This window comes from Ilyonectria robusta (assembly GCF_021365365.1).
Source record: "Ilyonectria robusta strain PMI_751 chromosome Unknown BGZ61scaffold_24, whole genome shotgun sequence".
NCBI lineage: Eukaryota > Fungi > Ascomycota > Sordariomycetes > Hypocreales > Nectriaceae > Ilyonectria > Ilyonectria robusta.
This window is the reverse complement of record NW_025764458.1, coordinates 465,218-485,620: the sequence shown is the minus strand read 5'-3', so window position 1 is coordinate 485,620 and position 20,403 is coordinate 465,218. Positions and strand designations below refer to the sequence as shown.

Below are 20,403 nucleotides of genomic sequence, written 5' to 3'. Positions count from 1 at the left end.
TGTCAAGTGTTTTTGTGTACACATCTGATAGATTGAAGAAAGCAGCGTGGGGGTTGGCAGCCTGACTTTGTGATTTTGATTATTATTATGCATACATTTGCGGTTATACAGTAACTTAGCTCACTGTGTAGCCCTGGCTTAGCCTCGAGCTAGCGTAATAAAGCCTCCACCCTCGTTTTCTCAAGCACCAGCAATAACCAGTACAGCTCAGCGCCGATAATTATTATTTGTGTATGGAAATAGTCAGCATTGCAGCTCATCCATCTCAAACACCTCATAGAATGGGAGCCAATACCGGCTCACCAGATATTAGAAAATAGCTGCGCTACTTGATATGAGGCTCGTGTTAGAATCGGCGATGGCTAGTTGAGTCACCCCACGAGGTGTGGGCTGAAGAGCAACAAGGTGTCTCGGTCGCATCCAAACAACCTCAGTCCCAGGATTCCCTCGTAATGCAAATCGAATATTTCAGCGTAAACAGCCATACCTACACAAGAATCTATGCTGGACTTGCTGCGGTCAAGATGTTCGCAACTTGGACCAGACGCAATGTCCATAAGAGCTCCAACAATAAGCAGACCAACCATATCAAGCCAGGCCAATGTGGCCATACGAAAGGAGATCTGGAACTTCAAATAATTAGGCAGAATAAAGTCAATTGATTGCTGTAGCAGCGACGGGGCCTTTGGCTCCAACTCTAGACGAGAATATCTAGAAAATACTAAAAACCCCGTTCCCTTTCAATAACCTGCTCAACCGGCCTGTGATATGCCTGATGGCAATTTTGTGGCTGGCCAAAACTCTCCACCATACCCTTTGGGTCCAAGTCACCATCGATGCCAGGTCCTATTCGGCCGTACCGCTGGTCGAGCCTGGGGCGGCGAGAGAACCAACTGTTTTCTTCTTCTGGCTCTTAGCAAACAGGGTTCGTGCGTGCCGGCATTTCTTGATGTGAGCTAGCATCTGCTCCTTTGTGTACGCTTTCGTGGTGGCCGCAAGCTGGCCTCCAGCATGGCATCCCTTACAGCTGAAGCCGTGATGAATGCCGGCAGAATCCGGGTCGTAGTAGGGAAAGAGTACTGCGTTGGCAATGCCCATGAAATATAGCGTATCTGGCCTTCGATAGTTTCGGAAGTCTCTTGGACGGGTGGTCGGGGCCGAGGTGTCGTATGATTTGGCGATAAATGTCATTCCTTGTACAAAGCCACCCGCTGGCTCATCTGGAAGGTCTTCGCTAGACCAAATCAATGATCTTGGCACAAATCGTCGACGGAATTGTTCCTCGATCTTCTTTCCTCCCGGTATCAACGACGTAAAGACATTTCTGAGAGATGTGGTGTTCTCCCCGGTTGCGCATGCATGGCAGCACCGCTTGAACGTGAGCTTTGATAGATAGTCACCAAACTGGGGGCACATGGAGCATTCCGGCGTAATCAGTAGCTGATAGACGTCGAGGATTGTCGGTTCGAACTTGGTTTTCTCGAGGAGAGTAGTGCGGACGACTTCCAACCCATGTTCTGCAACCTCACGATATCCCTTGGTGCTGCTTGCAGCTTGTCGCATGCCTCTGCTGACCTGTCTGACTCGGAGGTGCGAACGTATGTCTAAGAGTTGAAAGATGTTCAACCTCAGTTCGCGGGGGAGCGTGTTGAGGGTGCCCATCCCACTGCCTGGTGCGGCCGGGAACGGGTCTCGGAGGGAGTCTCGAACAAGGTCGTGCTCGTGGGAATCGAATCGAAATACATCACGAATGGTCTCTCGTCGCGCGTAGGTCGCGACTTGAAACATCGCTTCATCTTTGCTTGCAGTGCTGGATGCCATTGTCTGGATTGGTGTGTGCAAAGAAGGTATCTGGTCAAGAGGAAGGATGGTAGGCAGGTCTACGTTATCCTGGACTTCCTTTTTATAGCTGAGGGGCGACGCCATGTATTAGTCACTGTCTCACTTGGTCGGGCTGGGAAAATGTGCTCCCGCGTCAATAAGGCTACTGGTTGTGGGATGGTATTGCACATTGACTCTTCACACGCTGGCCTAGACAGAAGATGACCAAGTGCAAGACTCATACATTCGGCAGGTTCCAAAGTAAGTCCCACGAGCGGTCATCTAGATCTGGAAGATCAGTAACATCGCCTGAAAACCCGAAAGGTGCGATACTAGCATCAAAAGGCAGTGCGAGCCAATCATCTACCGTATCCAAGGACGAAATTTCACCCAAACCCTCTCCAAGCTGTTGGGAACGTCCACCGATCCCAAACTCCCACCTGCCATTTGTATCCACCGTAGGAATCCCTCGGGGGACCGATGCTGGGACCATGCCTTGTCTGAATTTGGCCAGGTGCAGAGCAAGCAACTCACCGTACCGAGCCGCCAGGTGCATCTCGTCTAGACTGCTCGCTCGGAGGGCTTCGATACTCCTCTCAAGGATGGCTAGAGAGGATTCCAAATCCGCAGTTCGAGTTCCTAAGCTCAAAGCCTTCAAGAGGAAGATCGAGGCCGTGATGATCCGAAGAAATATCCTAACCGGGGAATAACGGAGTGTGCCAGCGTCGAAGAGCCGATTGACCGATTCTAAGGTCTGGCAGGAGCCATCGATGACCTCCTTGATGAAAGAATAATCGGTTGCGGTGATGGACGATTGTAGGATCTCGGTGTCGGTCGCATCAGGTGGCCTTCTGCCAAGAACTCGGTCGACCACCGCTTGGATACCGAGGGAATTCATGAAGGCGCGAAGGTGGTTATACTCGATAGAAAGGACCTCAAAAGAGGTCGGCGAAAGCTCTGAATAGCATATTAAATTAGTCCAATGAAATGACAAAGGTATGGTTAATGGCCTCAAGAAAGCAGCGTGGATGCACTTACTATCTAGGCGAAGGTGAGTAATCTTCCAACTCAATAATTGTTGTTGAAAGTGCTTGATGATATTGACGTATCTACAACCCCCAAGGAGTTCTCGTATTCCTGTTGCAGATGGAAACAACACGTCGGTGATGGTTCGTAGCAAGTTCGTTAAGTCTAGCCACGCCGTCATCATGGTCGAATCCTCACCGCCAGTTCCCGACGGCTCGGACAGGAGTCTTGTCAGTGCAGCCGGGACCATTGAAGGACAACCTAGCCGGCTCGAATGCTGCTCCATGAATATGTAGAGTAATTCGCAAAGCCGAGATTTTTGGGCTTGCAAGCCTAGAGGCTGTGATGTGGTGGCAGGTTGATCGGCCTTGGCTCCAACGTCGCAGAGTCCCAGCTCAAGAGCGAGAGACTGAGCGCACCCCAAGAACATCCAGGCCATGCGATCAGCCGTCTTAGCAGGAGCAACTACATCCCCGAGCCACCTAGCCTCGCTATCTTCAGTGGCGTCTGCTTGGTTTCCAAATTCGTCATCACGCGGGTCTGAGGCGCTGATAATGAGAGAGGAATCCCATCCATCGGAAGCTGGAGGGAAGTGGATTGCGCGTGGATGCCACTCGATCATCAGCAGGAGGGCTTCGATAGAGCCCCTGGTCCTCGTTTTGGCCTTGGAGCGTTTTTCCTGACCGAACATGATTCTCATGACAAGGTGCTGGCAGTGCTCCCAAAGGCGGTGATGGAGGAGGGCATTTCGAGCGATCCCTCCAGATCCCGGTAGGAGGTGGTAGCGAGTAGAAATCATGAGGATGACGGAGCAAAGGAGCGGCTCCTGGGTAATGAGCTTGAAATGAGTGCTGTGGCTTAAATCAAAGTCTCTGGATACAGGAGACAGAGGTGCCAAGTTCTGAGCGAATCTAGACGAGGACCAGCCACCATTCAGCCCTAGACATACCAGAGTTGACTCGAGCAGGGTTTGGGAGGGCGACTTACAAATCAATGTACGTTATGGCTTCTTCGGCAGTGAACCAACCCATCCTGGCAAACCGAAACGCACGCCATACTTTCAAGATATCAGGAGTGGCCGGCGAGAAGTAAATGGGGCCGGTTGTTGCCACGGACGGGATATTCTCAGGCGATGTCGTACTAGGAGCTGCGATGGCCAAGGTCCGAGAGGCAGGCTGCCCGTTACTGAGTGTATCGCCGTCGGTTCGGGAGTGCTCAGTGGCGGCCTGGAAGAGCAGCCTCATGGCGTCGTTGCCATTGGATACCAGGGTTCTCATAACAGAATCGGTAAGATCACCCCCGCCTCCCACGGGGACATTGCGCGTGTGCGTAGGACCTGGCAATGAAGGCTCTGGGCCAGTCCTTTGCAGCACAGATTCACATTGGGCGTCATACTGGGGTGGTATACTGAAGCCATCATTGTCATGGAGGACCGGCAGTTGCTCCTGGACAGGCGTGTCGGAGTGGCGTGGTAGCAGGGGAGGCGACGACGTGGTACTAATCGAGTTGCAGTCTTGTATTTATCAACATATGCCTCTTGGTCGTAGAGCTTCCAACGACGGATACCAGTACTTACCTGCGTCATGAAACGACGCGGCGGAGGGTCGGGCGCCAGTGCTGCGTTTTTGATGCGACCTCTCGGGGCTGAATACGCACTCGGTCAACTCCCTCAGACATCTCAGACAAGACGTGCCAGGCCCCTCGACGACACATCGAATCTTCTTTCTCCGGCACAGCTCGCAGGCTTTGTAAACCCGACGGAAGTCCCTAATGCGGCGGCCATGATGGGCGGAGGCTTCGGTGCGCGCCGTCCGTGTGGGCTGGGCCTGGGACTGGCCTTGGCTGTCCATGCACGGAGGCGGAGTCGTCAACAGTGGAAAGCTGGAAGCAAGGCCCCGGGGAGCTGTGGCAGATCCGGCGTAGCAATAGACAGTTGGTATTTGGATGTAGGATTGCGTGAGGATCCGGCCGGAAAGTGGCGGATGGTGATGGGTATTTGATACTTTACTCCGTACACTAACCACGGAGAGACCTTGCCGTTCTCCACCATCCCCGCGTTCCCCGCAAGTTTAATACGACGCTATTATTGTCTCAAGGGCTAAGGGAACGACCAGTCATCACGCTGTTGACAATGTTGGATTGCCACTGGCCAGCTTCCGAGCAGGGTAGATACTTCTGCTCACTTCAGCTCACTTCAGTCTACTGTGGGTACGTGTCGGGAGTGGAGAGCAGGTGCAAGGGTTGTAAAAAGGCATTGTCAACTAATAATCACAACTAGAAAGATACCAAACGTCCTACTCAAGCTAAGCTACACAAAGCATCCAAGCGGGGGGGCCTCCACTGTAGCATCAAATTTCACCGGGGGTTGAACATGAATGGCTTCAAATCCAACCCCGGCTAGTTCTCTGGGACCAGGTCTTGCCCTATCAATTGGCAGCGTACGAGGCAGCCCCGAGTGACGTGTGCGTCTTAAGTCAAATAACGGAAGTTCTTGTGCTTATCACCCTGCTCCGTAACATCAATCGCCGTTTGGCTGTCAACGGGTCCGAATTCGCGATCCCTCCTCTTATTCTCCCTTTCCAGCGCGAAATGCAGGCCCAATGAAAGCATACTAATAAGTCCAGTGAGGACGCAGCCGATGGTAGAGCCTCGAGTATAGAACGGTCTAAACATAAGGCATTAGCTCTGATACTAAGACAGTTTATGGCGCAACCAAACTTACCCGTCAGAACTAGGATATACGACACTGCTGACAAAAGATGAGCATTGACCGAAGGTCGCCAGGATCGCCAACCCAGCGCCTTTCTTGGAGTCGCCTCCCTGATTGTTGAGCAACCAGGTGATGTTGATACAGAGCGCAGGAAAGACGCCGCAAGCCGCAAGGAACGTGCCCAAGTAACGCGGCGCAATCTTGGACTCATCTTTGACAAGGACGAGAATAAGATACCCAACGAAGCCGACGAGGGAGCAGCCGCTCACAATGTATCCTCTCTTCCCAAACCGATCACTGACCACAGCAGCCGCCACACAGCAGATGAAAGCCACCAGATACGGCGGCGCAGTCAGGCCTTGCGCGGTGACGGAAGAAAACCCCATGTCGGCCACAATCGTCGGCAGGAAATTAGACAGGCCGGCGAAGGAATAGTTGCAGCAGAAATGGATGATGGTGTGCACGTAATTCTGATAGTCTGTCATCCCGGCAAAGATCTGCTTCCATTGAACGCCCGATTTCTTGGTGCGGTCATGGACCTGGAGCCGCTCCACAGCGAAGGTCGCATCTTCTTCTGAGAGATATTTGGCACTTCCAGGTGAGTCGGCGAGGAAGAACCAGGTCACACCAGCGAATAAAACCGTTGGGGCGCCCTCTGGAGAAGCATTTCGAGTTAGCGGGGAACCGAAGAAATGTAAAAGCACATAACCAAACCAGCCAACGCCGAAGGTGCAAACGTACCAATAATGAAGAGATACCTCCATGGCTCCAGGGATCCATTAATATGTGTGATGCCGTATGCCAACGCAGAAGCGAAACAATTCGCCAACGGGGCCATTCCAAGCAGTAGCGAGACGCGGAAACCAAGTTCTTCGCGGCGGTAGAACATGGATAAGAAATATGGAGCGCCAGCACCAAATGCAGCCTCGAAAACACCGAGGAGGGATCTTGTGGCAATGATATGCGCTAGCTTTTGCGCAGCTCCGGAGGCCATTGCAGCAGTACCCCAGCTAATTTTGCGAAAGTGGATTGATTAGCACCTGTGAAATCTCAAAGCCAGTCTTGTTTACGTGGCATCCAAAGGTGGGAGAAGAGCTTACAGGATACAAAGAACAGAAACGTATTTGCTTGCAGGGAGGATCTTCCAAAACAGATTGGTCCATTCGAAGGCGACATAGCAGATGTAGAACGCGTTGAGCACCCAGGACCAGTCTGCGTCACTCAGCCCGAGGTCATCTTTGGCACCAGCCGCTTTGGCGTTGCCGATATTTCCGCGGTCCAGGTAGGAGAGGACGTAGAGACAGCATACGATCGGAAGAAGGCGCGTGTCGAACTAGATGGTGGGTATGTTAGAAAGACTGAGATGGGATTTGCTATGGTCGTTGGTATAGGGAGACATACGATCCATCGGATTCGAGCATTGGTCTCAGCTGAGACAGCAGTATGACGAGGCTCGTCAACTATGTCCTCAAGCTGTTCAGCCTTTAGAGACATCTTGCGGTCATCGCCTTGTTGGTCCATTTGGGCAAAGGAGTCTCAGACGAGAGAACAAAAGGATACGTGGTGACAATGAAAAGGAGTTAAGGCCACTACTGAAGCAGCAGTTTACCGTTGAGACCTGAATCAACTCTATGAAAGGAGAGCAGGATGGGGATCTGATCGGTGAGTCGAGCTGGGGTCTTGGATAGATTTATGTCCGCGTAGCACGGGCCATAGTCCCCGTCAGTGGCCGAGATTTCCTGTCTCCGGGGCCACGATCAGGAGACGATCATGAACCTCCGCGCTCAAACATGTTGCATACACAAGTTACCCCGGAATGGATCCTCTGGGGTAGTGCTCTGGAGGCAGATTGCGGGGCCCCGCCAATCCCCAGATCGACATACGTTAGCGCGCTGTGTTTCCCGGCCGGCTCGGTAGCTCGGTCCGAGATGGAGATATCGTCACTTTCCGTCAGTTTCCTGCAATATCCGAACTCCGGATACGCGCTTCCCCGGACTCACGACGACGTGAGATGAACAGAGAGTGTTATATAAAGCATCTCCGTCGACAGTTACGGGCAGGATAATCACAAGAAACAAACAAGCAGCAACAAGATAATCTGAGCAAAGTCAGATCAAGCCCACACCCATCACATTACGCACATCACTTCCTGCCAAAATGTCCAAGTCCATCGTCAACACTACCCCCTACCCCTTCAAGTTCGAGCCAGCATTGGTTCAGAAGCAGGGCAAGCCAGGCCAGAATGAGGACCTGACTACCACCATCACCAATGTCCGCGGCAAAATCCCCTCGATCCAGGCGGCCCGTCTCCGGACTATGATGCTGGAGGCACATCAAGATCCTACCAAAATTCTCGCCCACTGCTGCAGCTATGACGGATTGTCATCTCGCTTGGTCGAGGAAGCTGGGTTCCCAATGGTTTTCCTCGCTGGCTATTCTGTAGCTAGCGCGTACGGCCTGCCTGACACCGGATACATCGCAATGGCGGAGGTGTGCGACAAGATTCAGGAATCGGTCCGACAGGTATCGATCCCTGTCATGGCCGATGGAGATACTGGCTACGGCAGTCCTCTGAATGTCAGAAGGACAGTAGAGAGCTTCGCGCACGCCGGTGCGGCTGGCATCATGATTGAAGACCAGACTTGGCCTAAGCGTATGTCTTCTCCTTCGGTCAAAAACATTGTTTCCATACTAACACAAATGGCTTATAGGATGCGGCCACACTAAGGGGAAAGCTGTGGTGTCTCGGGGGGAGGCATACGCCCGCATCCAAGCGGCATGTGATGCCCGCGATCAAGGAAAGGATATTTTTGTCCTTGCTCGAACCGACGCCCTTATCCACGGATGGGAAGAGGCTCTGACTCGTGCCAAGGAGTTTAAGAGGATTGGTGTTGATGCCGTCTTCGTCGAGGCGCTCCCTGACAGAGAGGCTATGCGGAAGTGCGTGGAAGAAGTGGGCATTCCTACTTTTGCCAATAGTGAGTTCTCCATTCATACAGTTTCTCCTCACCAGAGACCAATCTCCTGAATGTTTTTACAAGACGCTAACTCGGGTTACAGTCATCGAGGGTGGCAAGACAGAAAACCTGTCAGCCAAGGATCTCGCTGAGCTGGGCTTTTGTGCGGTCGCATATCCCTGGACCCTTGTTGCAGCCAAGTTGAAGAGCATCCGAGAAACACTAGAGGCTCTCAAACAGAGCATGACTGTTGGGGCACCGCCTATGATTCTCTCGTACAGTGAGGTGTGCGAGGGCGTCGGCTTCAACAAGTATTGGGAATTGGAGGAGGGATACAAGTTCGACGATGGCAGTCGGACCAATGGCCATTCCTAGGCGCATATTACTAGTGGCAGGGCTGGACAATCTGCACTGGCTGCAATATTATCTTAGAAATATTGATTAACTTTGTCAGTCGTAAGTCGTGATGCGGGGGCATAGAATGTGTTTGCTCAAAAGACAACAGCAAAGACTTGACAGAAGAAATCCAGTTGCATTTTACAATGAGTATTGCTATTCGCACACATTCAAAATTCTAATCGCACACAAATACAACCTTTTACTTAGATAGTGTTAGATATAGCTGGACTGTACGCCCGCCCTAAGGTATTTTATTTCGGTCGGGGGGCAAGCGCGGGCACTCCACTGTGTTTCCTCGTGGTGTTCCAGCATTTCCTGGAGGTGGGCGCCAAAGATTGCCGGGTCGGAGAAGGCAGGGACTTTGAGGACGTCGTGGGCGAGTTCCTTGAAGGTGTCCGACGCTGGGTCGGGCAAGACCACCGGCCCATCCATCTTTACCACGAAGCCTTGAGAGATGCCGGCAAATAGTGCCGTCTATTCGATGGTGACCTGCGGATGTGTTTGATACTGCGCGACGAGGCGGAACCCCCACGAAGTCCTGGGCGCATTATCGGTCGGGGAACATGATATACTGGTGGCCTGCCACTACAGTTATAGAAAATCTTCAGGTCCTATTCTAAAATAAAATAAAAGATAAATTTAATATAGCAGAATTTAGAGGGTAAACACTTAAAATAAAGCTTATTTAATTTTCTTAGGTTTAATATACTAATAGGTATATTATTAAGACTTAGTGAAATTAGCCTATATACTTAAGTGTGCGAGTAGTATTTTGAGTGTGTGCGAATAGCACCCTTTTACAATATACGCCGTAAGAGTGGTGCCTAGATTGTTCCACGGCAAACATGAGTAACATGCCTCTCCCGAATTGCAGAATCGGACATTTTAGATAACTTCCAAGAGACTGTTTAAGCCAATTGGTGTTTTAGGCGTTGAAATGGAATCCGAATTCGAGATATTTTGCTAAGGAGCCACTACCTGGGGTGTATCCCTACTCGCGAGCTTAAGCCTCGGGTCTCCTTCCGTAGATTGCGTAGCTATAATAATTAGCTCAGAACGAAAAGACACGGGTTGGGGGGATCATACATCGGCCAGTACGCATGGATACTCGGGTTGTTCATGTCCTTCCTCACTCCACTTAAAAATAGAGTCACCTCGTCGCGAGTCCAACCATGGGCCCTTGTGAAGGCCGCCATGGTAAGTGATTCTAGAGCAATCGACATGTTCTCGTTGTTCCATATTCCAAGCTCCTTGTGTTTCTTGTCCTTTGGCCAGGCGTTCGTTGGCCATAGAAACCGTGACTCAACAACATCGACGAACCCGGCCTCAATCATGGTTTCTTTAAACTTGTCAATAGCATGATATGCGCGGCCGTGCTTGATGGATGCTTCATCCAGGAGCTTGAAGCACTTCGCCAAGTCGTGGTCATCCTTGAGGGTCCCATCGTCGGACATGGCGAAGACTCCTACTTCTTGCAGCTCAACGTAGCCGCCAGGTGTCAAATTGCTATACAAGTTAGGGACGCTGGTAAATGCATATCCGACTTAAGGCTTGACTTACTCGTAGATTTTGCGGAGATACTCTGGCCAGTCCTGGATGCTAAAGTTCATCATCCTGCTATGGATATAGTCAAACGGCTGGGAGTATGTCCATTCCTCATCAATGTCGTCAATGTGAAACTCGACATTCGGTGGAACACTGAGGTTTCGTTAGCTTCTAGAGATAGGAAGGGCTTGAGACTACTAGATGCATACAAGTCCGGTTGAATGGGCGACAGATCGACTCCGACGACCTATAATTAATTCAGTATATACGCTGAAGGCAGGGATAGGATTTCGTACTGTTGACTCTGGATGCTCATCTCCGTAGTCCATAGCCCAGATTCCTGTGCCAGTGCCCAAGTCCAATACTCGCTTGGCTTTCCATTCGGAGTCGTTTGGCGGCGATAGGCCCAGTTTGTTGTGGAACGTGAGAAGGAAAAGATGATGCTGTAGATCTACATAGGTAAAGTAAGCATGAAGCACAGAGTTGCCAGCGCAGTAGTCATACCTAGCCTCTCGTTTTCCTGGGCGTCGTTGGGAAGACTGTACTCTGCGCTCTGTCAGTGATGGTGTCAGACGAGATATGGACCCCAATAACGCTACCGGCAAGGGGAGTGATCATTCCCTTTTGCCGTAGCGGTTATTGCGACAGATGGCAATGAACTTGGCAAAATTTTGGGAGAAATAACCAACTCACTTCCTTCTTTGAATCGGTGGTACGTCCGTCCGTTTTCGCGACGGTAGTCGAGAATGGAGCTTGACAAGCTTTGGGTTGAAGATTCGGCAACCTGCAACAAATAAAAACACAATAAGCCATCTTTCGCTCCAATTTCAACTAACAAGCGAGAAGAATCCATACATCACCAATTGAGGAGTCCCAGTCATCCACGACCTGAGTGGAGAGTCAGCGTATGCTCAATTAATAGGGCGGGTGAATGAACCTCGTCATCAGGCACCAGGGCAGGGTTCAAGTCTTCAGTTGCCATGATACCACGACCGCCTTTCTCAAACTTACAGAGTCTACTTGCCAGTTGAGGTTTTTTATGTGCACCAGCAAACTTCCTGTTACCCCTCAACCTCGCGGGGTCGGAGTCTTTAAGACCACCACCCGATTCAGACTGACAAGGGTTTCGGAAAGTTCGGTGGACGTTGGTCCGAATGATATGATATCCGCTCCCCTCTTGCCTCTCCGTCTGCCTTCCGATTCGTCTCAGACTAGGATCCTTGCAAAAATGGCCACTTAATTGGCCACGAACCACCCGACACAACCAACACAACATCCGGCTGCATTTACCCTTGTATCACTCATGCAGAGGTCAGACTGCCATCACATAATTGCTCTCTGCTATCTTTCATTCAATCTAACGATTATTTAACACCGTTCTGATCCCTGGAAGCTAGAAGGTGTCATCTAGACCCACCATATCACTGACGTCAAACGTTGGTATTTTAGGTGCTATTCTCGCCCCATTTAGGTATATTTGTAGAGAGGAAGAAACAGATTTAGAGCAGTAGATTTAAGGTCAATATACACAGCTGAAAATTCATTATCGAGTTGCATACCAAGTCCCGGGAATAAATCCTTGAAGCCCATAATTGGGTTGCGACCTGACACCGAAATTCCAAATAGGATATATATATATAGATCTGCTATGCCAAGCGCTAAGAGGACACGTTCACATAATTCAGACTACGTTTCTCTTTCAGGCTATTTTTCCATGCTCACAAACAGAGACAATTTCTTCGTGCCCTTATTACCTGACTGACAAGCAAGCCTATGTTGCTATGGTACGCTGCAGGCTGGCAGGCTAGACCCTGCAATTGGTAGTCCGGTGTGACGAACGTAACAGGAATGGGGGAATGGTGCAGGTCGGGGAACAGGCACAGGCTTCGCAGAACGAAATGTCATTATCATTGAAGCTCGGCTGGGTCAGGAGAGCCAGTTTTAATCATTATTAGAGGCATCCTGTTATCATTACCTGCGTTCGCTATTTTCCATCATCGTCACTTCTTCATAATCTATAGATATCTTTCTCACATCTACGCATCAGATTCTCCCCTCGGATTTGGCTTGATCAATCGGATTTCCTCCTGGCGTCCAACTCCAACTAGCGGCATTTGTCTCCGTGTGAGGTGGGTGTAGCCATATCGAACCCGCTCATCCTTGAGAACAAATGCTATATCAACCCCGTTCATCCTTCCAATATCAGGGTGTAAGTCCATGTAACGGGAGTCACGTATGACCGTCGAGGCAAAACCGAGCACTTCCGGTCCAATGGCTAAATGAGCGAATACAACGCTAAGAATGCCGCTAACTAGCAGAACGACACAGGATATGTATGAAATTGCTGCCCAAAATCGAGGTACGTAGTAGAATTGAGCCAAATCGTATATCTTAGCTGTTGCCGTTTCGTGGGCCGAAGAGTTTGCCTGGAGGTTACCATTGCCGGCCATCAAGTTGTCCATTGGAATCTGGTTGGCAAGAAGATATGAGTTGATAAGTTGGCCCAAGCGTAAACTGAAGACTTTTGCAGTGATGCTTTCCAAGCCTACAGTACCACCTGTGATCGTTTCAAAGGCAGACGAGTACTTGATGTAGTTTAAAGAGAGGTCGCTTCGTGATTTCGAGTCTCCTGCGGCTTGGGGGAGATTGAGGGAGAGTTTCTCAAATATCAGTGGAAAGGAGAGATGGGATATTGATCCAGGTAGATGTTTCTTCTTGGAAGGCTGTTGAGCAACCACACTGCAGTTTTGTCGTGTTTCGGGGGATATCCGTGAACATTCAATCTTGGATTGAACATATTTTTGAAAGACTTTGCATTTGGATTTGACAATGTCGCCACGATCCGGGTCCGTGGCGACAATGAATCGTCCTTGAAAGAATAGATTTGCATGTTTTGCCTTTATCTTCGTCTGATTCACCAGCAATGGACCAAGCTGATCATCGGCACTACTCCACATCTCGTCCACAAACCGATCGAGTGCGAGATTCCAATTACCTTTGCCCTGTGAGCTATTTTGTTGAAATCCATTCCAGGTTCCATTGGCTGGCCATTGTTCCTTGGTGGCATTGATTCCCGTTTCGTTGAACAATGTTTCATATGTGGCTATCACATACGATCCGGCTGTACCGGCTTTTTTCGGCTGAGTACATTCAAGGTAAACGTAGCTCGATTCTATAGCAAATGTCGAGTTTCCCGTTGAGATGTTTGCTATCGGAATCCCCACCAAGGCGGAATATTCCAAATTCTGGCCACGAGTAATATTTTGCCACTTGGAGTCGTTAGGAACGTCGTACGACTCGAGAAAGGGAATTTTGACATTGCCCCAGACATCCATGGTATCCTTTCTGATTAAGTCCGGTGTCAGAAGAGCAGTGACGTATGTTGAGTCTCCAACTGAATTATTGGTGTTCTCTTCGGCGAGATTAGTCGGGAACTCAACATCATAATACGTAATGCTGGAATCGACAGGGTGCGACCGTAGCTCCAGGAGCCGCAAGAGCGATTGACCTCCAAGGGGTGAAAATATCCAGGCGACCAGTAACGTAAAGCTAAGAGCATTGAAAGCTCGTAGTTCAAATTGAGTGAGAAAGGTAGATCCCAAGGTTCGACTTCCCATCAACTGTTCGAGTGTACCCAACGAAACGCCTGTCTCGAGCTTCCAGCGGGCGATTTGGTACATGAGCCGACCCATTATTGATGCAAATATAATGGGAAACATGGTTGCAAGCTGGTTTTATCTGTCAGGCCCAATTCCGGTTTCCATGAAACAGAACTTACAATAGTGATGACATCCTGAAATCCGTCGTAGTAGTGATCTACGGGGCGGCCATTGGCCCACACAACCATCGACACAAACACGAGAAGCGCCAGTGGTACAATTACAGCGCTGAGATCCGTGTAGATCGTCAACAAGCCATGCAGTTCTAGTTCGCGGTTGTATGGCGCTTTGCCAACCGGAACCGCTTCTTTGGATCCGGCGTGGTCGAGGAACGAGCTTGAAGGCTTTTGAGACTGAAATTCAGTTTCCGCAGGACTGGGAGGTACGAGGCTCCAGGCCATAGCATCAGGAGAGGTTGGTGTTGAGGAAGTTATTTCATCCTCGTCCAAGTCGGACACCAGTGGCGATGAGGGCGGTCGAGACATGGTGAATTCGGTCAACAGACACTAACGAGAATTTTGCAGCCTATTTTCTTTCCAGGACGAGAGGGAGGCTCGGTTGTTAAACGACTGTTGCTGATAGCCCCCAACATTCGGTCAGAGACATAGCCTCCGCCAATACGACGCGGTGCAGATTGTGGCGGCGATGTGGCGGCCAATTGACAATTTTGCTCAGAGCCTGATGCACCAGCTGGGTCATTTCACACAAAACCAGCAAGTCCAGCCGGCCTTGGCATATTTCCGCAGCTCGTTGATTCGGTTTAATGTGTGCAGAAGTGCAGATCCATGCGAAAGTGGGGGAGTCGGCATTGCTGAGTCTTACCAGCGCGAGGCGGGCTGTTAATACTGTCCACTCTTCTCACAGGCTTTTATGCATGTTTCAGCGGTGTCATTATTTATAGATGCCCATTAGCAGGCCAGACTGATCCTACGGAAGAACGGCCCGATTGATGACGTCTAGATTCAGCCTCATCCCAGAGCCTAGAATTCCCAGTGCTATGTGGCCAGCTCTTGGATAAGCCCCCTACCAATCCAAACGCTAATATCCATGCCTGCGGTCATCTAACTGACATCACTACCACCTGGACACACACTCGTATCGCGCATATACAGTCCGTCTGTACCCTAGACCTTCCCTTCCCGGTTGACTACTTCCCCACATTATCTTGTACTCATCCAGCACGGCAGAGCCGATGAGAAACCCGAAAACTCGTTGAAAATGCTGCCAATGTGAATTTAGGTGTTTTGACCGCCATGGTGAGCTACTTGAAAAGCAAGCGAATCATTGATACGTAACTCACTCTCCAGGCCTGGGGTATCTTATTGCGGGCGACGATAAGGCAGCAAGCAGGGAGGAGAAGTACCCGCAAGGACCAGACTTCTAGCTCATGTGCTTTGATACACGTAAGTTTAAAATCCAATATTTGGTCACTAATAGCGCAATAGACCCTTACTTCGCCGTCAATAAAATTAAAGTGCCTGAAAGATCTAGGACTGAGTTTTCATGGATGTGACTGATTGCTAAGTCGTGTTAGGTGTCGGTAAGAGGGACTATGTTGAAATTGGATGACGGTGCTCTCTCAAGTCAAAGCAGAATGGTATCTACTGTTGACATGATAATAGTCCACTGCGGTCCCGCGAGGTCCGACTGGTCACACGGTGTGTAATCTATTAACCTTGTGGGGTGGTTGGGGGAATTTTGAGTCTGTTCAAACTTGAATGTCCCTGGATTGGAGTTGGTATCTGGGGGAATCGTGGAGCGGATCCAAGATGAAAAGTCGTGAAATAACACGCTCGAGTGATTTTCCGGGATAAAGTCACAAAAAGATGAGAAAATTGTCGTAGGGAGGATTATTTGTTTGACAATATTGATCCGTGATTCCTTCCAGTATCAGAAGTGCAAAGTAGATCAATTCCCTACTCTGATTTCGTGGTGAAATAAAGGAGGTACAGGGTAAGTCTACGGTACCTATCCAAGCACTAGACCCGAAATGAAGCATCAGGCGATTTCATGTTTGTGTTGGATTATGGATTTAATTAGCCCTGGCTACAGTAATATTTGGGTTAACCTATCCCTTTAACTGTTGTAAACCTCTACAGTTGCGTACAAAAGTTCCGACAATATTAAAATCGCTAATAACAGTAATTATATTACTATCTTAATTTATTTAAAATATTAAAATATATAAAAATATTCTTAATATTCTAATTTTATAAATAATAAGGTTTTTATTTTACCTTATTATTTTTATTTATAATTTATAAATCCTCTTATTAGATAAGCTTTTATTACTTTTTAAAAGCTAATTTTTTTAGTGTAAACTAGGTATATTGTCGGATCTTTTGCACACCCACTGTACTGCAGTCACTACTACGATGTCCAGCCAGTTAACGAAGAATATCTGAGAGATACGCGGCCACACAAAATAGATGGCAGCAGACGTCTACTCCGCCCTAGGCGCTACGAAGATCTACATTGGATAGCGCAAAACCACACCGTTGCTGCTATTACCACAGGCTCCTCTCCGTAAACTAGCATATGGTTGGATTCTGTGGGGCTAGGTACGGAGGTGGGATACTTTTAGCTTAGCTGGTTGACTCGACATTTTGCAAAATCGGGTTTAACTGCCATAGCTACATATATATGGAATATAAGGGTTATCCTTTATGGTTTCACGGCATCCCCAACCTCATTGAAGCTGTAGCACAAGACAGCACATGAGACCGGCGTTTTGATTATCCCTACCCGGCAGAAGCCAACATCAAAACACCACCTCACCCGAATGAGCCGTGTCCTCCACGGCGGTATCATCAATCCCCCACGGCTCTCATCAAATCATCCTTTAACCTCCACACGTATTTTAGAACAGTGGAGAAAGAAACCGCATGGACCCGAGATCTCTCCCACTTCTCCAAGCAACCCCGCACGGTTATAGTTCCACGCCGCCAAGATGTTACCAAGCTCATTGATCAGCGTGTATCGAGAATATAAGAAGGATACCGATTCAGTTGCTTCATGGCTTGCATCTACTGCCAAAAGGTGCGGCTATCCCGCCGATTTGCTCTCATCTGGCGATCCTGAATCTGGAGCAGGCGGGCGGCTGAAAGGGAAGCCTAGGAAGAGGGGGAAAAGGAAGGGCAAAGTACCAGCCGCCCCTGCTCAAAAGACAGGTCACAAACACATCATCGCCATGCAAGACTTTATTCCTCTGGCAGAATTTATCTTTGCAGCCCAGAAACCCTTAATCTCGGTCCCCGATTCCTTCTCCAAGACGATCAACAGGGTTATCGCTGTGAGATCTAGCTTTGGGACTCAATTGAGCGAGCATGGGCTAGAGACTACCCCCGATTTAGACTTTAAGCACTCGTACTTCGTTGGCATTCTCGAAAAAGTTCGAGAGGTTCTTAAGCCTCGGATGTCGGCAGAAACTATGACCTCTTCATCTAATTCGATCGAGACTATGGCCACCCAGTTCAGCTGCCTCAAGGTCTATGAACCATCCCAAGACTCCCTGGATGCGCCTGACATTGAACGGCCAGCGAAATCCACCGAGGACAACACCGTTTATGAAGCCGAACCACAGAACACATTTGAAGATGCTATCATGGCTTTCGCTATGATGTTAGATGAATTGACTAAAATCCGGTCGCGCATTGAATGGATTTGGACAAACCACCGCGACGGTCACTTTGAGCTCGCCACTGCCGCAATGGCAACCAACACAGCCATCGACCTCGCAAATGACCTCATGGAAGAGGTTTTGCCTGTATTCAAAGATCATGGGGGGGCTTTCGCTGTCTGTGAGAAGTTCTTTTTCCTGCGCACCCATGAGAAACGGGGTTCTGCTAGGGAAGAGATGGTGGCTTGGGTTCAAGGAGCCACACAACACGACTTCTACGACGTTGCTGATGAGACCTACTTCAATGCCGGCCGCCTGATGGAGAGTTTCGCAAAGGTTCTCTCCCCACGCCATCTACCCATCTACAGAGAGGGAATGTTTGGCACCTACGATCCTGAAAGCAATAGGGATGCGAAGACAGGGCACGAAAAGTTCTACGAGGACAAGATAATTCTGGCAGAATTCTTCTCAGAAGCAGTTTCCCTTGCTCGTCTCGTCCCTGACTATCCCGTGCAAGATAACTTTATTCGTGGAATAAAGGAACTGGACAAGGCGCAGGAAGTCTCTTTCCTACTTATCTTCGCGGCACAAATTCTCCTCGATATCCGTCATATCCTGAGAGGCCATGCGGCAGATGTGGCCCGTACTGTGTTACAGGAAGCGACGGCCATTGGCAATCTTATCGATGGTCATTTCGATTATCACAAGACTTTGAGAATCGCCACCTGGCCCCAGTCCAATGATGACGTGCTTCGGTCGTTTCGCCAATCCATCACCTGGTTCGTCCTTGATCCTGTCCACGACGCCAAAGAGAAGGTTTTGGGGAGGTCTAATACCTTGCAATCGAGTGAGAAACATCGAATTATTGAGTTTTCTCCGATTCTAGGTGGGTTGGCGTTGTATCACTTCCGTGCCGGCATGTATGATGTTGGAATCGCTATGTCCAACGCATGGGGATTAATTACGTATTCGGCTCATCTCTACAACGCTCTTCAGGGGGAGAGATTACTGAAAAATTTATGGGTGGACATGGAGGTCGTTCTCACTACTCTCGGAGACTCAAACTTTTTCGTTGGAAAGAGGCCACAAAACCCAGCCGACTACCTCAAGCGGTTCTCATTGCAAATGGGAGTATCTGCTTCTGCTTTGACTGGTCGCGGACCCCGTGCGCCAAATCGAAGGCAAAGGAACGAAGACATTTCATCCCGGGCTGGACCGCGCGGGATCCAGGACGGAGCCCCTGTTTCCAGCATGTTTATAGAGAGATACCTGAGAAAAGGGGCACAAGTTGACTGGACACCAGAATACGTCGACAATATCATCTCACGCAGCCAATATGAAGTGGAGAGCTCGAACGAGGATGGCTTGGTTCTAGCTCAAATTGATGATGCAGACAAGTTGAAAGAGAAGAGACGCGCACATAAAGAAAATTCCAGGAAGAGAAGGCGAAATGTTTCTGAGGGTGGTCGACTATCTCCCGAGCAGCTTATTAAGTCGTTTGCATTGTCAATGCAAGCCGAAGCTCTCGAATTCGCCTTCCCCTACATGCTCATGCATCAAAGGAGCTGGAGGTTCCTGATGGTCGTCAAAGATGCATGTGACCTCATTTTGCGCAATTCCTTTAGCCCGACATACCTGGAACGCGAGAGCGAACTCCCGACTGTAGTCGGATACATTTTTATGTTGGCTGCTGGCGTTCATAGTCCCAAAGATGATACGGGACTACGCAGGGCAGCTGAAGTCGTCGAGGAAATGATAGCGGCTGACGCGGGGAGGTTCGTCGCGGCTATGATGAAAAAGATCAGCGGCTTCACCGTAGAGATTGAAGAGGAGAAATGAACCCAAGGCAGAGGGAGGAAAATGGTTTGCGTTGTGATATGAATGTTGTGCGAATTGAACCAAGGAAAATTAGGGGCATGTCTGCTTGTTCTTTTTACCAATAGCAACTACGTACTGTGTTTGAACTATAGTTCCCCGAGAAAAGACGAAAATAGCGAGAAAGTAGCCCGTACTTTACCAGATAGATTTCCCGTCATCGTAATATGACCGTCGTGGTTAATAGTTGGATACGGTTAATTCGCTCATCGATACACACGATCTCAGCTTCAGTGTTCATGGGTCGCAATGATCGGCATCAGACAGGGGTATAACAAGAAACCCGGTAAATGCGAACTCTGGGGAACTTGCTTGGTCGTCGTCATGAACCCCCGGGGTTAAGCGTGCATCGGTGCGGTCGTATCGTGGCTTTGGTACGTACTTGGTGGTCGCCGAAAGAGGAAGTGCACAGCATTACTTAAGTACGGTCCAGTTTTTAACCATAATAGATTCATTTCTTTAGATAAGGAAGACAACATTTATTAGGTTCAGGAAAACACGGCATCAGATAAAGGACCGAGTCAGTACGAAGTGTACATTGTCATAGGCTGATAAGCACGCGCTCCGCTGTCGGAGACTCTGTTAGCGTTGGAGGGATTGAAGGACTTGGCCCAGACCCGTGCTAGTATAGTGAGTAGGGCCAGCGACTCAGGAGCTATTAGGCTCGCGACTCAGGCCAGCGACTTTGGGGTGCAGTTTTGAGTTGACACGCAGGCTTGAGCAAAGTGCGCAAACAGCGATGGGTGCGGCTGATAGAAAGCGTCATTAACAGATCAATTGGGATAAGGCCGA

General features: G+C 49.5%; 7 protein-coding genes across 7 annotated transcripts; 2 read left to right on the top strand and 5 right to left on the bottom strand.

Moving 5' to 3' along the window:
- Window positions 1-639: 639 nt before the first annotated feature.
- Window positions 640-1,857, bottom strand: BGZ61DRAFT_460292 (uncharacterized protein). Its single transcript, XM_046247012.1, has one exon. It carries the CDS (start codon window positions 1,819-1,821, stop codon window positions 847-849), a length of 975 nt encoding a protein of 324 aa, XP_046098685.1. The 5' UTR covers window positions 1,822-1,857; the 3' UTR covers window positions 640-846.
- A 202-nt stretch (window positions 1,858-2,059) lies between these two features.
- BGZ61DRAFT_509298 (uncharacterized protein) lies at window positions 2,060-4,124 on the bottom strand (the record flags this gene model as incomplete). Its single annotated transcript, XM_046251995.1, has 3 exons — window positions 2,060-2,778; window positions 2,860-3,758; window positions 3,835-4,124. The coding sequence occupies 3 exons, from the start codon at window positions 4,122-4,124 to the stop codon at window positions 2,060-2,062; spliced, it is 1,908 nt and encodes a 635-aa protein (XP_046098684.1).
- Window positions 4,125-5,316: 1,192 nt separating this feature from the next.
- BGZ61DRAFT_483260 (major facilitator superfamily domain-containing protein) lies at window positions 5,317-7,078 on the bottom strand (the record flags this gene model as incomplete). Its single annotated transcript, XM_046249473.1, has 5 exons — window positions 5,317-5,512; window positions 5,570-6,212; window positions 6,299-6,567; window positions 6,658-6,890; window positions 6,959-7,078. 5 exons carry the CDS (start codon window positions 7,076-7,078, stop codon window positions 5,317-5,319), a joined length of 1,461 nt encoding a protein of 486 aa, XP_046098683.1.
- A 636-nt stretch (window positions 7,079-7,714) lies between these two features.
- Window positions 7,715-8,889, top strand: BGZ61DRAFT_363862 (Pyruvate/Phosphoenolpyruvate kinase-like domain-containing protein; the record flags this gene model as incomplete). The annotated part of the gene is made up of 3 exons (XM_046241463.1): window positions 7,715-8,210; window positions 8,269-8,535; window positions 8,618-8,889. 3 exons carry the CDS (start codon window positions 7,715-7,717, stop codon window positions 8,887-8,889), a joined length of 1,035 nt encoding a protein of 344 aa, XP_046098682.1.
- Window positions 8,890-9,635: 746 nt separating this feature from the next.
- Window positions 9,636-11,510, bottom strand: BGZ61DRAFT_460288 (S-adenosyl-L-methionine-dependent methyltransferase). The gene is made up of 9 exons (XM_046247011.1): window positions 11,396-11,510; window positions 11,314-11,346; window positions 11,152-11,242; window positions 10,963-11,004; window positions 10,755-10,909; window positions 10,668-10,705; window positions 10,474-10,611; window positions 10,000-10,419; window positions 9,636-9,950 (listed from the first exon to the last, which is right to left on the bottom strand). Exons 1-9 carry the CDS (start codon window positions 11,438-11,440, stop codon window positions 9,917-9,919), a joined length of 996 nt encoding a protein of 331 aa, XP_046098681.1. The 5' UTR covers window positions 11,441-11,510; the 3' UTR covers window positions 9,636-9,916.
- A 984-nt stretch (window positions 11,511-12,494) lies between these two features.
- Window positions 12,495-14,752, bottom strand: BGZ61DRAFT_557284 (uncharacterized protein; the record flags this gene model as incomplete). Its single annotated transcript, XM_046255679.1, has 2 exons — window positions 14,228-14,752; window positions 12,495-14,186 (listed from the first exon to the last, which is right to left on the bottom strand). Exons 1-2 carry the CDS (start codon window positions 14,600-14,602, stop codon window positions 12,495-12,497), a joined length of 2,067 nt encoding a protein of 688 aa, XP_046098680.1. The 5' UTR covers window positions 14,603-14,752.
- Window positions 14,753-17,067: 2,315 nt separating this feature from the next.
- Window positions 17,068-19,650, top strand: BGZ61DRAFT_399477 (uncharacterized protein; the record flags this gene model as incomplete). The annotated part of the gene is made up of 2 exons (XM_046243011.1): window positions 17,068-18,848; window positions 18,924-19,650. The coding sequence occupies 2 exons, from the start codon at window positions 17,068-17,070 to the stop codon at window positions 19,573-19,575; spliced, it is 2,433 nt and encodes an 810-aa protein (XP_046098679.1). The 3' UTR covers window positions 19,576-19,650.
- Window positions 19,651-20,403: the final 753 nt, after the last annotated feature.

Coding starts and splice junctions, on each gene's coding strand:
- BGZ61DRAFT_460292 (XM_046247012.1), bottom strand. CDS start 1,821: ATGGCATCCAGCACTGCAAGCAAAGATGAAGCGATGTTTCAAGTCGCG.
- BGZ61DRAFT_460288 (XM_046247011.1), bottom strand. CDS start 11,440: ATGGCAACTGAAGACTTGAACCCTGCCCTGGTGCCTGATGACGAG. Junction 11,005..11,151: donor CCACCGATTCAAAGAAGGAA/GTGAGTTGGTTA, acceptor GACAGAGCGCAG/AGTACAGTCTTCCCAACGAC. Junction 10,910..10,962: donor CCAGGAAAACGAGAGGCTAG/GTATGACTACTG, acceptor TTACCTATGTAG/ATCTACAGCATCATCTTTTC.